General features: G+C 39.3%; 1 protein-coding gene across 2 annotated transcripts in view; it reads right to left on the bottom strand.

Annotated features, from left to right (window-relative positions):
• Positions 1 to 14623, bottom strand: part of RECK (reversion inducing cysteine rich protein with kazal motifs) — a 44796-nt gene extending 30173 nt beyond the window's left edge. Inside the window, exons 1-5 of one of the 2 annotated variants that reach the window (XM_053988383.1) lie at positions 14508 to 14623; positions 12238 to 12296; positions 8193 to 8267; positions 6089 to 6125; positions 1341 to 1426 (exon numbers count right to left, since the gene is read on the bottom strand). In XM_053988383.1, the coding sequence (XP_053844358.1) occupies positions 1341 to 1426; positions 6089 to 6125; positions 8193 to 8267; positions 12238 to 12296; positions 14508 to 14586 (336 nt within the window). In that variant the 5' untranslated portion in view covers positions 14587 to 14623. Of the gene's footprint in view, positions 1 to 1340; positions 1427 to 6088; positions 6126 to 8192; positions 8268 to 10308; positions 10344 to 12237; positions 12297 to 14507 lie in introns of those variants that run through there. The other variant, XM_053988393.1, reaches the window with a different exon arrangement.
• Positions 14624 to 15070: the final 447 nt, after the last annotated feature.

The raw sequence follows: 15070 nt of genomic DNA, 5'->3' as shown, positions 1-15070 counted from the left end.
TCTCCCCATTTTCCCTGCTGATTAATAACTTTTGTGTGTCGTTTTCCACTCTCTTCCCTCTTATATGTTCATTTCTATGGTTCCTATTGTCAAACTGAGTTGCAGAAATTCTCCCTGCAAACTGCAAATCCCTTTGTTCTACACAAAATCTTGTGCTCCTTTTTCATAGGACAGATATTCAAAACTATAATAACTACTAACACATTACTTCCCCCTCCAGTAATTTAAAACACTTGGGTAAAGTCTGTCCTCAGACCTGTTATATCACTGCCTTCAAAATGACCCCAAAATCCCCTCAATTTTCAAGGATCAAAATTAAAATCCAAATATTTCCCATTATCCCTAATATTTAGCAGGTATTTAGATTTTAGAATAAATGAAAAAAAATAGTAAATGTTTCAACCAGAGTCTGCTAAAGTACAAAATATAGCTAAGCTTCTGAAAGAACAGTCTGCAATCAAACAATACAACATCTGATTTAGAGAATAATGAGAAACAATGTAACAATCATGAGATTAAATTAATAGAATTTAAGAAGACTGCAATAAACAGAAATGTCTTTATCAGGTCTGGAGACATTTAAGCATTAGGACATATTTGAAAACATGGCTTAAAATGCATTTGAGAATAAACACACATCTTCTTTTCTGAAGATCAAAAGTATCCAGTTTACTCACTCCTCATCTCTCTCCCACACTACTCTGTACTCACTGCTCATCTCTTGCCACATAGTTTAAACCCTGTGCTTTTGGGTCAAAGTATAATTTTTTTTTTGTTATGACAGCAGTTTGCAGGAGGCTGCTTGGTCAAGATTAAGACTACACAGGCAACATTCACAAATATGAATATTAAATACATCTGTGCTCCACAAATGAATTACAAGGATGATGATAAACACAAATATGCTCCTAGATTTTGAAGATATTTTTAAAGCCACAAACACATATTTAGGGAAAAAAATCACTAAATGCTTCACCACAGATTTTTAATAAAAAGGTCATTGCTAAATTTACAAATTATGCTTAAAACTGTTACTTGACAAAAGCACTGGCTCTATTAACACCAAAAAAAACCCCTTTTCTTTTATCTGATGAACAAAAACCTCTTTGAAGAGGCACAAAAATCTGTTTGGGGCTGTAACCACAATGTTGTATCACTAAACCTGACACTACAAAAAAAAAAAAAGCTTAGGATCAGCCATGTGTTGCCTTTCACTCAAGATTATTTTAAAGTAACAACTTTTATGTAGAGACTGTGACAAAAAGTGAGAAGTAAGCTTAGCATAACCAAAGACAGCTGCAGAATCAGCCTGGATTCAGTCAGTAGGGTGAAAGCCTTACCTGCTTACACGCCTGACGACATTCCACAGTAATAGCCAGCTCACAGCAGCCTAAACCAACCCACCCATCAGACTTCTTCCAAACTCCTTGGGAAATAAGATGACAGACTTTAAATTAGAGTAGAAAGAGAAACTATGCCATCCTTTTCCCTTCCCTCTACTTTTCAAATTTGATAATCCTGTTCTCATTCAAGAAGCCTATGTACAGATTACATTTTATTGGAATTCCAAACCAACTTCAAGCAAAAACCACAAGTCTGTGTTTTCATAAATGCTGAAACTAGCAATTAATGAAGTACCTTCCACACATTGAGGATAAAGATGCTTTACATGTTCAATGGAAATACCAGATTTTGATAATCTATCTAATCTGATATATAAGACAACAAAAAACATCAGGAAAAATATCTCATTACAGCATCATCTCTTACAGATACACCCTGTTGTTTGTTCCAATAGCACATTTCTCTACCAACTTTGCCAATGCAGGAAATGTTCCGTGTTCTTTCTCCAAACTTCCTGTGGTGTTTTTGGTCTGGATTGAGTTAAATCTCTTCAGCTGAGCTGGCATGGGGCTATGTTTTGGAGTTCTGACTAAAACAGTGTTGATAACATAGGGATGTTTTATTTACTGCAAATAGAGGCAGCATCCATGTCTTTTCTGTTTTTCATAGGGGCTCAAAGATAGGCTGGCAGTGCACAAGAGGTCAGGAAGGGACACTGCCAGGACAGCTGAGCCCAGCTAACATTCCATACCACATGGCACCATGCTCAGCAGTAAAAGCTGGGGGTTGAGGATGGCAGGGGCTGCCCCTGCTTGAGGACTGGCTGGGTATCAGTTGGTTGGTGGTAAGCAATTATTTTCTTTTTGCTTTACTTGTTTTTCTTGGGTTTGGGTTTTTTTCCTCCTTTCTTTCTTGTTCTTCCTTCCATTTTTAAATTAGAAACTGTCTTTATCCCAACCCATGGGTTTTCTCACTGCTGCCCTCTGATTCTCCCCTCTCCCACTAATGGGAAAATGAGCAAACACTGTGTGGTAATTAGGAGCCTTCTGGGGTTAATCCACAACACTTTCTCTGTCATTTATTTCCCCAGCAACATGGTTTCATAGCCAGAACTACTGCCAATAGAACTTTCCCATCTCCTTGTCTCTCTTAATCCATTTATTTCACTGTTTGCATGATCGTCATTTCTTACCACAAGGTTACATGGAAATATAGTAAGAAGCAAATTGTTGCCATTAGATGCTTCATCCTCTTAAATTAATAATAAATACAGATTTTCTAATGTTTTCCAAACACCATAAATAAAATTTTAAAATGCATTCCTGTACCTATTTCTCCTGTAACCTTAAAGACAGAAATAAAGGGAAGGTCTGATCTATGCAGCTGCTCAGCAGCTGTGACAAACTTGTTACATTCCTTTTCTTAGGACAGGAGGTAGAATTATTTAACTCAAATGAACCACTCATTTTCGTTACGAATATTTAAAAAGTAAAGAAGTACTTTATTAAATATATAAATAATATTCTTTATGTAGAAATAAAAAAGCAGAAAGCAGAAGAACTAGTAAGTTAGTTTTTAAAAATGCTCTTAAGCCTATTGGAAATACCTATTTAGAAGAGCCACATGGGGTGTCCAGCTTTGAAAAAGGGAAGTGAAAGAGCTAGGTGTAAGATCTTAAATTTAAATGCTACAAAAACACTTGAAAAAAAGTGTTGGAAAAAAAGGAATAAAAAATAATTGCAATCAATGGAAAACAATGGCCAACCAGTATTTATAATGAAGAAAATTGCCTTTTAAACACATTTGATTGGCCTTACAAACCCAGGTGGCATAGAAAGTTTGCCAAGTTTGCCAGCATCTGTCTTTCATGACATTCCAATGGGTAAATTAAGAAAATGTGCTAATGGCAAATTTATAGAGGAGCAAAATCTGCACAAAGCAAAATGAACACATTCCCCATGGACATTAAAATATGCATAACAGTTATTAAAATACAAATTAAAAGCTTAAAGCTTAATGCTTGATGCAAGTAAGGCAGCAGCATTGCTCAGCAGGTGAAGGGAAGTGAGGGGCAAAGCTGCACTACAGCTTCTGGTTGTAGGCTGTATTCTGTCAGTTTGACCATCTGAATGGTTCAGACCCTCTGCAGGCCAATGATCCATAGGTCCTTCTGGAGACTCTCAAAATCCTCTTGACATCTATTCAGAGCATTGCCTCAGCTTTCCAATTCACACTAGCTGTGAAGGTCACTAACAACTGCAAATACAGCTCACCTTTCACTTCCACAACTGGGGTACAGAATTAGTTTTTCAGAGGTTAAGCATCTTTTTGATGGATGTGTGCTGTAGTGCACACATCAATAGCTTGCAATCAGTGCTCAGGAATCTGGAATTCAGGTTTTCCTACATATGTATAGTTAATGGCCAAATCAACCACTCACTGTACTCTGTTTTAGGCATAAAATAACACATCAGTAATTTCTGCATAAATTCCTGTGTGAGGATTCCTTTCAATCAGAACAGTAATGTTTGGTAGAACACTTATTAGTAGGATTGATAACGTAAGGCATAAGCAATCTAAAAAAAACATCAAAGAAACATCATGTGCAATATGAAAAAAAGATTTCCAGAAATCTCTGCTGCAATAACTAGCTGTATCCAGGAGAAACACACGGTAAATACAGCTGGACAGCTTCAGGAGCAGTGTCACCAATGAGCAGTCACCACTGAGTAATTAGTCATCCATATTTTGTACAATACAGGGCCTGTGGTTTCAGACATACTGGAACTAAACTTAACGGTGATAAAATAATGAAACAAGCTACAAATACACACCAAATTAAGAAGGCTGATAATTTTCAGCTGTTGTTAATGTTTTCTTGGCAAGTGGCCCTCTCTCCAGGTTATATCCAGCCAGCAGACAAGCTTGTGAATAAATTCATGTCACACTCTCAAGAAACACTGAACTTCAGTCTTAATACAGTAACTTATAAATTAATTTTGTCATCAAGGAGTTGTGTGCATTTCTAAATGAAAATACACCTTCAGTGCACAATTAATTGACTGGAGCCCACAGTTAGGATAATTCATCACATTCATCTGTACCATACAGATTCCTGAGCCATAACAAATCATCTAGTTGCCTAACACAAACTCCTAGCCTGCCCTCATATACGTTCCAGCTCCTTAATCACTTTACAGTGGCTCTTTGCTGAACTTGCTCCAGAATGTTCATAGTTTTCTCGTCCAAAATGCTCAGAACTGGACACAGTATCCCTGACGTTTTCACTGATGCAGTCTGGATGCTGCTGGTCTTCTTTGTTACAAGGGCACATTCCTGGATCATGTTTCACTTGCTGGTCACCAGGATTCCCAGGTACCTTTCTACCAAGCTGCTTTCCAGCTGGCCAAGCCTCCTGTGTGCTGTGGAGCATGGGGCCTTCGCCAGGTGCAGGACTTTGCATTTCCCTTTCTGTAATTTCATAAGGTCTGCCTATTCCTTTGGTTAATCAACATCCCTGTGAATGGCAGCACAACCATCTGGTCTAGCAACCTCTCCTTTCACTTTTGCATGACTGGCGAATACACTGAGGGTGAACTCTTTCCCATCATTAATGAAGATGTTAAATAGGACTAGACCCAGCATCAACCCTTGGGATTCCAGCCTACAGCTGCACTCTGTGATGCTGATCAAACCTTCTGGCACAGCAATTTGGCCAGTTTTCACTTCACCGCCACTGCTCACTTATCCAGCTCACACTTCATCAGTTTGTCTATAACCAAGTCATAAAAAATAGCGGTGAAATCCTTACTGAAGCTGAGATACATAACATGCACTGCATTCCCCTCATCTAAAAAGGCAGTCATTTCATCATAGGGGGTCATCAGGTTGGTTAAGCACAGTTTCCCCTTCATATATCCATGCTTACTATAGAGTATGACATTCTTGTTCTTATGTGTCTGGAAATTGTTTGCAGGAAGATCTGCTCCATTACCTTCCGAGGGTTTGAGGTGAAACTGTCCAAGCCTGGAGTTCTTCAGGTCCTCCCTTAGTTTTAGTTCTCATTATCCTCTTTTAATTCTGTTGATATTTTTTTTTCTTTATACCTTTTAAAGTTTTGTGCCTGCTTTGCCCCTACAGTGTTTTCTCCTAATCCTTATCTCACCCCATGAGTTTTCTTTCCCCCCTCTGCTTAACTACAGCAGAGGAAAATGAATAAATGATTTCTCGTGAGTGAACTGGCATTTGGCCAGCTTCAACCTGTCACACTTTCTAAATCCACTTCTAATAAGCAGTTTGGTTCATAATCTGAGCCCCTTCACTTAAATTGCTTGCCTAATTCTTACTATCTCCCTGTGTTACTCAGTTTTTGTTCAAATTATGCTGCATCTAGACTAAAGTCATAATTATCAACCATTTTGTAGATCAGGTTAAGGTGTAACAAAATAAAAAAACCCAAAAAATCTTGAAAATAAAGAAATGCTGATATTTCCCTGATTTGTCACAGAAGAACATGTTTAATTATACAAATATATTAAATATTTTTTAACTAGGAAAACTATTAATAAAATGCACAAGTGACTCATTATATACTAGAGGAAACTTAACAACACACAGTTTATATTAGATGCATAATGGAAGTTAAACTATCATGAAATTGATAGGTACAGGTGGCAGATACAATATCAAAACAGACAGAGGGTGAAAAAGCAACATGATTCAATAATCAACTGGTATTTCTTACCTGGCAAAGAAGAATTTATACAACCCCACACTTCTCTCTGAAACGTAAAAATGCAATTATGCAAAAGAAAGTCTACAGAATAAGAGAGTTTATAGCAGACTCAAACCAGCAATTTCAGCATTTTTTCACTGGGGGTTTTAAATATCTGATTGAAAGAATTCTTATATTTAAACATATTTTAAAGAAGTGCTACGATAGAAGCTGAGTACCACTTCCTTTCATGAGAGGGGCTGCTATGCACAGACTATGGAATCAATAGCAGCATTTTTGCAGGTGTAGAACATAATGTAGTTATCTAGAATACACAAGCTAGTCAACTCTCTCCATCAGTGTTTACAGAAATAAACGGCAACTTAAACAAAGAACAAGATTTGTCTAGGACTAAGACCTGCGGAGAAGCTCACTGCCCTGGCATTCATTCCCACCAGCTTAAAAATACCCTAAACACACAAAACCACACAGAAAACAAATTTTAAAAAGTGTTTCAATCACACTGACACAGCAAACCGTATTGTCACACAGTGACACATCTATCTATCTATCTATCTATCTATCTATCTATCTATCTATCTATCTATCTATCTATCATCACGGGAACTTATGACTTTCCGAAGTTGCAATGAATCTGTATTTAATCTAACACTATCCTCCTCTGTATCTGTGGAGGTTTTCTACCTAGACAAGAGTCAAAGCAGGATCAAACAAAGATGGTAAAGAGCTGCTACTTCTCCAAGTTCCATCCCTTTGATTCAGTTAACTTCCTTTAGGGTCTTTTCCAAACTAAATGAACCTATGAATCAAAGAAAAAAAAAAATCACCTCTTGTGTTGACAGCTACTTTTTAAATTAATACCAGGCAATACACTCCCTATCATATTCCTTGAAGGAATACATACAACACAATGTCTGTAACCAGTGCTTGAGAATATTGACCATCTGATTAAATCTAAACCCATCTGCTCATCAGTGAAATGGCACTAGAGCACCTGTCCAACAAGACAAGAGATATCTGAGAACAACAAATAAGGTTGTTGAATGGTTAGCTATTTTATGTATCTAGATATTACCAGTTCAGTGATATTAATTTAAGATCCACACTGGACAGCTGACTTGTCATTTATAAAGATAGTAATTGGGAGTTATAAAAACCATTGTGTCATTTTCCCCCTTTCAGATAATCTCCAATCCTGTCTTATCAGAAGCAGTTCTCTACTGTACAGATAAGATTCTACTCATCAGCGAATAAAAGATAAAGAAAACCGGTACCAAACCAAATGCTATTCATCACTTCAATAAGTTTTCATGACAGGTTTTACTCATACCAGGAGCTGTCTATAACCTTCTGAGACCTTAGAACTATTGACCCCAGAAACAAAAAACCAAAGGAATTTGACAGACAGAAAAAATCTATAAGCAAACACAATCCTGTGAAGTTGCTGATTAAATGTTATTCCTAGATTTACTGCTCCTACTCATTCCTCACTTGAGCTGAGTTTTAGGCTCACTTGGGCTGAGTTTTAGCTGAGCTATGTTTTAGGCTTGCTGCAAACAGTATTGATACTGTTCAGAAGTAACAGAAATTACCAGAAGAAAGCAGGCATTTCTGACTGCAAAAAGGTGCCAAGAGATAAGACTCTAAAATTTACAATCTGAATGACCATACTTATCTATTCCCTGATTATACTGTCCTTAGAAGATGCAGCAGATTACACTATTTTTTTAGTGAAACTAAAGAAATTTAGTGATACTACAGAACTTTCAGGAAACAATAATCTCACTTGTCCAATAAAAGCATTACTTCAGTTTCTCAGGTAAGGCCATAAACAATTTGGTGCAGCTATCAGGGCCTTCTTGTCTTAGCCCAAGACTTCATGGCTTTGTGCCACACATTTTGGAAGGTACAATCTAATTTAAGTCACTACCATTAACATCCAAGTGACAATCACCCAGCACAAGTTTTTATAACATAGATAAGATTTTCATTGTATTTTATAGCTTATACATGCCACCTTATTGCAAGTAACATAATTTATGATGGCTTTATAAAAAAAAAATCTTACTTTGAGGTTAAAGCTCATTTGAAGAGCTTTTCTAGCAAGCCTTACCATTGATTCTGGACAATATTCAGGTGCTCGCTGCAGTAAGTGCTTCAAACGGGAGTCACTCTTAGAAGACAAAATCTGTTAGAAACAAAACACATCTTAAAACATAGAGAATGTAATGGCACATCAAATACTTTTTTCAATTTATTTCACTGGTTTTAGTTTCTCTAATATCTACTCTGACTACTTTGCCTAACAGTATGAACAGAATTCAAATTTAAGATTTCTTTTTATGTATTTGTAGTTTCTCAAATATGTTTCACTTTTTATAGAGACACAATTTTTTCTGTTTAGAAGAAATGAGAATTTCCTCCTCAAACATTTCAATCAAAATGTTTCTACTGAATGTGGAAGGGCAATGTTAACAAGAGGATTTCTGCTGCACACATCAAAACACTATACAACTCTATTTACTTAACCTTCTGCTACATGTTACATGACCTTAAGCAATTAAAATTCAGAAAAACCCTGAAACAAGTAATTTCTGTGGAAAAAGGCCGAACAAAACCAAGACTAGTTAAAGACACAATCAAAACTAACAAGGGAATGCATAATACCCACAGGCAAACTGAAAACTCAGGAGGTCGCTGGATGGAATACAACTGAGGATGTTGAAGATGTTGTTCCTTTAGCAGTCTAAAAAAGGTTTACTTATAAATTAAAACAAGAAACTGGTCAACAAGAGGAATGGAAAGAGACCTATTAATGTGTGATATGAAAATGGAAGTATTTTATATATAACTGAAACAGATGAATTTCAGAAGCAAAAATACATTACAGTTCTATTCTAAATTTGTTCTACTCTAACACTATAAACTATCAGTTCTATTCTAACATGATAAATCTATTGAAAGAAAACAAAGAGAACAACACCATTTGTTTCAGAAATGAGAGCAAAAAAAGAACAGTATTAGTATTTTGACTCTTCTGAGGTCATAGAACAATAAAATAATTCAGGTTAGAAGGGATCTTAAAAGATCATTTATTTCAAATTCATGCTTAAAGAAGGGTAAACTACGAGACCAGACCATGGTGTCCATCTGCTTATTCTTTCCATCCGTCTAGGTCCCTCTGGATGACAGTCCTACCATTAAGATTATCAACACTTCCTTTCAGCTTCATATGGCCTGAAAACTCAATGAGTTGCCTTGTCCAGGTTGTTAACAAAGATGTTAAACAGGACAGGTGCCAGGGCAGACCCCTTTGGTATTCCACGTCTTATTAGCCTGCAGGCAAAGTAGGACCCACTAACCTCTATCTCTGAGCCTTATTTTACAACCAGTTTTTTACTCATCTAATTGCCCATTCCTCAAAGCCATATGATCCTCAAATGAATACAAATACATTGAGTGAATTAATGTTTAAAAATTTGCTACAGACAACACAAATGACATCCACACCTCTCCCCTCATCCAGAAAATCCATCCTTATTATCAAACCAGGTTGGCCAGGAATGATTTACTGACACTAAATCACACACTGCCTTCAACAACAGCTTTACGTTTTTCCTTCTTCAGCCTTTAACTACTGCCATAAAATGTCTTGTTGCCCTTGACTTCCTCTACAAGTCTCAATTTCAGCTGAGCTTTGTCTTTCCCTATACAACCTTACTTGCCTTCGCAAAAAGTCTAAATTCTTCTTGTAAGACATTTCCCTGATTCTACACTCTCTATACCATATCTTTTCCGCACCAAAGCTTGTTAATGACTTCTCTGTTTAAATGAATCAGATTCTTGGAACATTAAGGTGTTTTCCTGGGAGCAGGGACAGACAGTCCTTATGCTTGGAGAAGGATATGGATAGATTCCTCTGGAACAGTATAAAGATAAATGTTGCCAGGAAACTTTTCACAATGAAACTTCTCAGAAATAAATTTAGGGGAAAAAAAGTCAACTGAAGAAAGAGAGGCCCGCTTATTCCTTCCTACAGTATCTGACACGTTTGATCAAATAATCATGAAAAGGAGATGATACTAAAGCAAAGAGTGAAGTAATACTTATTAGGAATGCAAAATAATTAGGTGTTTGAATCATGTTAGTTGACAAACATAGCTGTAATCCACATTCTCTTTTTCAAAAGTCTCACAGTAGCTGATTTACTGGTTAGTAGAATTCCTTACCCTTAATCAAGCCTTCTTCCTTAACTGCCAGGATCCAGGGCAACATCACTGGGTGTCCTGTGCCTTTCACCCTAGTCCCTGGGCTCCCAGGCAAGGCCTCCCTCAATACCATTGCCAGTGTCTGCATAGATGTGCAGACAATGGGTACCAGTCTGAGGGTCAAAAAAACCTTGTGATTCCTGCAACATCCTAGATCTGAGTCCCTGAAAACCAAATGACCTTAGCCACAAAGTCTCCTCTGCAGGAGAGTGCCTCCATGCCCTGCAGAAGGGAGTGTTTCTCCTGGTGGTATTGTTTATAATCTGCTGGTTAGGCCAAGATGGCTCCTCAGCAAATCATTCCTCCTCATCTGCTCCAAGGAAAGTACATATCCAAAGACAGCCATGAAACTTCTTCCTCCTGTCAGCTGCACAAAATAGTTAAGTTACAGAAGATGAAAACCAGTAAAATAACAGCAGACAGTTCCTTCAGTCAGCCTGTTGCATCATATGAAAGGATCACACAGAAATGATGCCACTAGCCTGATGTGAGGTAGCTAAGCCAGGTACTTATAGCATACTTTGATGGGCACCAGTCTTGCTTCAGACTTTTTCTAGACCTCTCACTACTAAGATTCTGGATATGCTGATTATCTGAGTGGAGAGAGATCATCCAATGAAGCCAGATCAGAGTATCTTACAAAACCCATAGAACACTATTTAATAATTAGAACCAGAATAGCAGAATTAGGATGGAATTTGACAGTAAAAAGCTGGCAGCCTTTCATAAAGAGCCAACATGATAAAGTGAAAACTTCAAACCAATGAAACACAAGAAAGAAATGGGAAGATGATTCCAAATGCTGTATCACTGCAGCTGCTAAATTCACCAATTTTTTTTTTATATACAGGAATGGATATCTTTCTCTTATATCCAAGTTTGAACACAATTTTTAAGACTGAGTACCACACTTTTTTAAATAATGCCATGTATAGTTTTGCTTACCTGCATTAAAAGAGATAAACTTATGCTGCAAGGGCTGCAATAATTATTATAGGAATTGAGAGAATATCTTATGCAAAGAGACTGTAAGACTTTTCCTTGTTTGACCTAACAATACGAAAGCTGAAAGAAGATTTGGTTGTATTCTCTAGATATATCAGGGAGGGAAAAGTGCAATTTAAAGTGGAAGTTTTGTTAGTACAGAGATAAATATAAACTTAATCATAACCAGGTTTATTGCTTGAACAGTCCCAAAGTGAGTAATGAAAACAAGAAAAGAGGGCAAGTATGATCTAAGAACAAAACTTTAATATAAAAATTGTGTGTATATCGATGTAAGTTTTACTGATGTAAAATTCTTACGCAGATGAATAAATGTAACTACACACACACCCAAAGCTGTACAAATTACTACCCACAGGTACAAATCTAAACATAAGTTATGGAAAAATACTTTTCAAGCTTGAATTCAGAACAAACAGTGTTATGAATAGAGTAAGTGAGCAGATTTTTGCTGCATTTACAAAGCCAAAATCATAACGAGATGCTTATTGGACAAGCAAGAACCTGAAGGAAGAAAGAATAATACCAGCAACTTGTTCTTCAGTTTGAACTCCCCAGAACTTAGAAACACGTAAGATTCATAAATTCTGTAAAATACCTTCAGACCTCTAATTTCCCAATGTGCTTATCACTTCTTGACCAAATTGTGGCCTCAGGTTGGTATTTCTATTTCTCCTCAATTTCAGCAGAACCCATTTTCCACTACTAAAGGAAAGAGGACTATGGTTCTAAAACTTCCAAGTTTTCATTTCGATACCATTACATCTCACAATTCACACACAGCCTCCAGAGAGAGGATTGTTAGCTTATGAACTTAATGTTGCTATATCATTGTTTAAAGGCAGAATTTCAACTCTGATGGAGTTAAATTTAAAACAAGCTTACCTGTTCACAGACATCACGGCACATTAAATTGTCCTTTGCATGGTAACAACAAGACAAGCCTATGGAAAAGTAGGGAGAGGGAAAAAGATACTTAAAGATTTGAAACACTTAACCATCATTACTGAACACAAGTACACACTTGATGTTCTATCAGGACAATCTTCTGGCCCACATATGACTGTGGGAAACATTCCTTCCCGAAAGGCAAAAAATGAACAAGAGAAAGTTTTGTTCTGAAAATTATGAAGATCCTTACAAGAAGTCTCACAGTTACCTTTGAACACTCACTGCCACCAAAATGAGATCTCATTCCCTTTCTGCCTCTAGTCACATTTCTGCTACTTAACTTGCACTAGCTTGTCACATGAAATTATTTCATGAGACAATTTAATTTATTAACTCAGGGGAAACATAAAAAAGAATAAATACGAAAAAGTAAACAAAAAACCCACCAAAAATCTCTGTAGAGAATATGTGCCTTTGTAAATTGAATCATCTCACAGAATCTGAGAAGTGCAAGAATCAGTTAGGAACAGAAATCAGACCAGGGGTCTCTTTTCACATAGCTGCTCATTGAATTCTCTGTTCTAAAAACCTTGGAACAAAACTGTAAATTGTTTCACTAGTGATGGATGATTAAGACAGGATTTGCCTGACTGGATGGAAGTCACAGAACAAACATAGATATGAACACATCAGGAGTTAAAAAAAAAACCCCAAAAACAACTGAAGCACTGAGAACTCACAAAAGACCGAAGATTAAAGCAGCATTTTTAGAATTATACTCTGCTGTGCTTTGTACCCCCTACCATTCAAATATTTTGTTCATTCACGGTTAAGCTTGGCAAATATAAAATGAATTGAACAGTGCTTTAATATCCATTTTCATCCTCATTTTCCTGTGTTCTTCAGTGTTTTAGAAAACAGACAGAGGTGTCCTTCAAAGCTTTTACTTCCACACACATATTCATTTAATGATTATAGATTTCTGCTGAGATGCGTCTGAACTATGTATTACACTGGTACAACAACAACAAAAGTCTTTTTCACAACACCTTACCAAACAGATTTTGACTGAATCATCAAGAAGGAACTTGGACATGAATTCCTTGCAATATTAGTAGGTTTATCAATGGAAAGTTGGGCCAGAGTCTGTCGTATTTCATTCCGCTAGTTTTTTACTGTCTCCCTCCTAGAACTAAGCCTCACTAGAAACCAAAACTACAGAACAACAATTAAATGTCCATAAATGTCTTAGTGACTGCAGTCTTCTGCTTTAAAATATTACATGTTTTGTAGTTTCCATTCCTATGACAACGAAGTCATCTATGTATTAAAGGGTGTTTTCCAATATCTGTCTTAAGCTGCCTTCTTTTTCCACCACTCTTTTTTTGGTCCTGTCAGGAAGTTACAGACACATAGATTCCTAAAACGGTTTGGGTTGGAAGAGACCTTAAAAATAAGCTAGTTCCAAACCCCCTGCCATGGGCAGGGACACTTTCCAGTAGACCAGACTGCTTAGAGCCCCATACAGACTCGTTTGAACACATCCAGGAATGGAGCATCCATCCTCTGGGAAACCTGGACATGACTGGCATTCTGGGCTGCAAACACACATTGCCAAGACATCTGCTATCACAGCTGTAATGTGTGGAGCTCTTTTACTGCTATCCTGCTCTTTATTAAACGTCTTGCACCCACTTTTTAAAATACTCGATACCTTGTTCGATACCACTCTTCTACTGAAAACAAGGAATAGGAGCCCTGGAACACACAGCCTGATCTGACACTGCGTCAGGTTTTACCCATTTAGACCATTCCAAGCCACAATCCTGGGAATTCATCCGCAGGCAGCGTGACAGCCGAAGGCACACATCCCGGCCCCGAGGCACGGAACCCGCTGGGGTAGACGAGGAGGTCTATGCCCGTCATGCTGCCGGGTGGGATGCCGGAGATCCGGCCGCTATGCAGGCTATGGAAATGCCTCTCCCCGGCTCCGGTCCTGACCGCAGGGATTCCGGCGGGCGCTCTCCCTCCCTAGGGAGCCGGCGCAGGCACCAGCCTGGACCGGCACCGGGACCGGGACGGCGCTGCTGCCGCTTCCTGGGCGCGGGGCAGGGTCCCCCCTCTTCCCCGGCTCCCGCATCCCGTCCCGACAGCGGCCGGGCAAGAGAGTCCCGCGGCGCCGCGACACCGCCCCTGCGCCATGTTGTAGAGAGGAACCCGCGGAGACACCTCCCCTCACTCCCTCCCCCGCGGTCACTACTCACCGGCCGCCGCGGGGCATAACAGGGGGGCCGCCACCAGGCACAGGAGGGCCCAGAGCCACCGAGCGGCTGCCGCCGCCATGGCCGGGTCTCAAACCCGCGCCTACCCCGCCCGGCGCCCCCCGGCCGACGCACGGAAGGACAAACACACGGACGGAGGGATGGAGGGACGGGCGGATCAGCCGAGAGCGCCCCCTCCCGCCAACCCCGCGCCGCCGCCCGCCGCGGCCATTGGCTGAACCGTCCCGGCAGGCCCCGCCCCATTGGCTGTGGCGCACCGCCAGGCCCCGCCCCCGCGAGGCCGCCGCGGACATTCCAGCGGGAGCCGGGCGCGGGGGGGCTTTAGGCTCTCCTCCTGCTCCTCCTCGGCCCGCCCGCGGGCGCCCGTTCTGTGCTTGCAGGGCCGCAGGCATCCCGCCACCTTCATTCTCCCCGGCCAATGGAGGGGCAAGGCCATGCCCGGAGGGAGGATTCGAGCTCTGTCTGAAAAGAGGACTAAGGAGAGGAGAAGGGGGCACAGACTCGGTTGATTTATTTCTATTTTTATATAGTACTTGAAATATTAG

The sequence above is a fragment of the Vidua macroura genome, chromosome 1 (assembly GCF_024509145.1).
Source record: "Vidua macroura isolate BioBank_ID:100142 chromosome 1, ASM2450914v1, whole genome shotgun sequence".
Taxonomy (NCBI): Eukaryota; Metazoa; Chordata; class Aves; order Passeriformes; family Viduidae; genus Vidua; species Vidua macroura.
The sequence above is the reverse complement of the archived record's forward strand: the minus strand, read 5'-3'. Positions and strand labels throughout refer to the sequence as shown.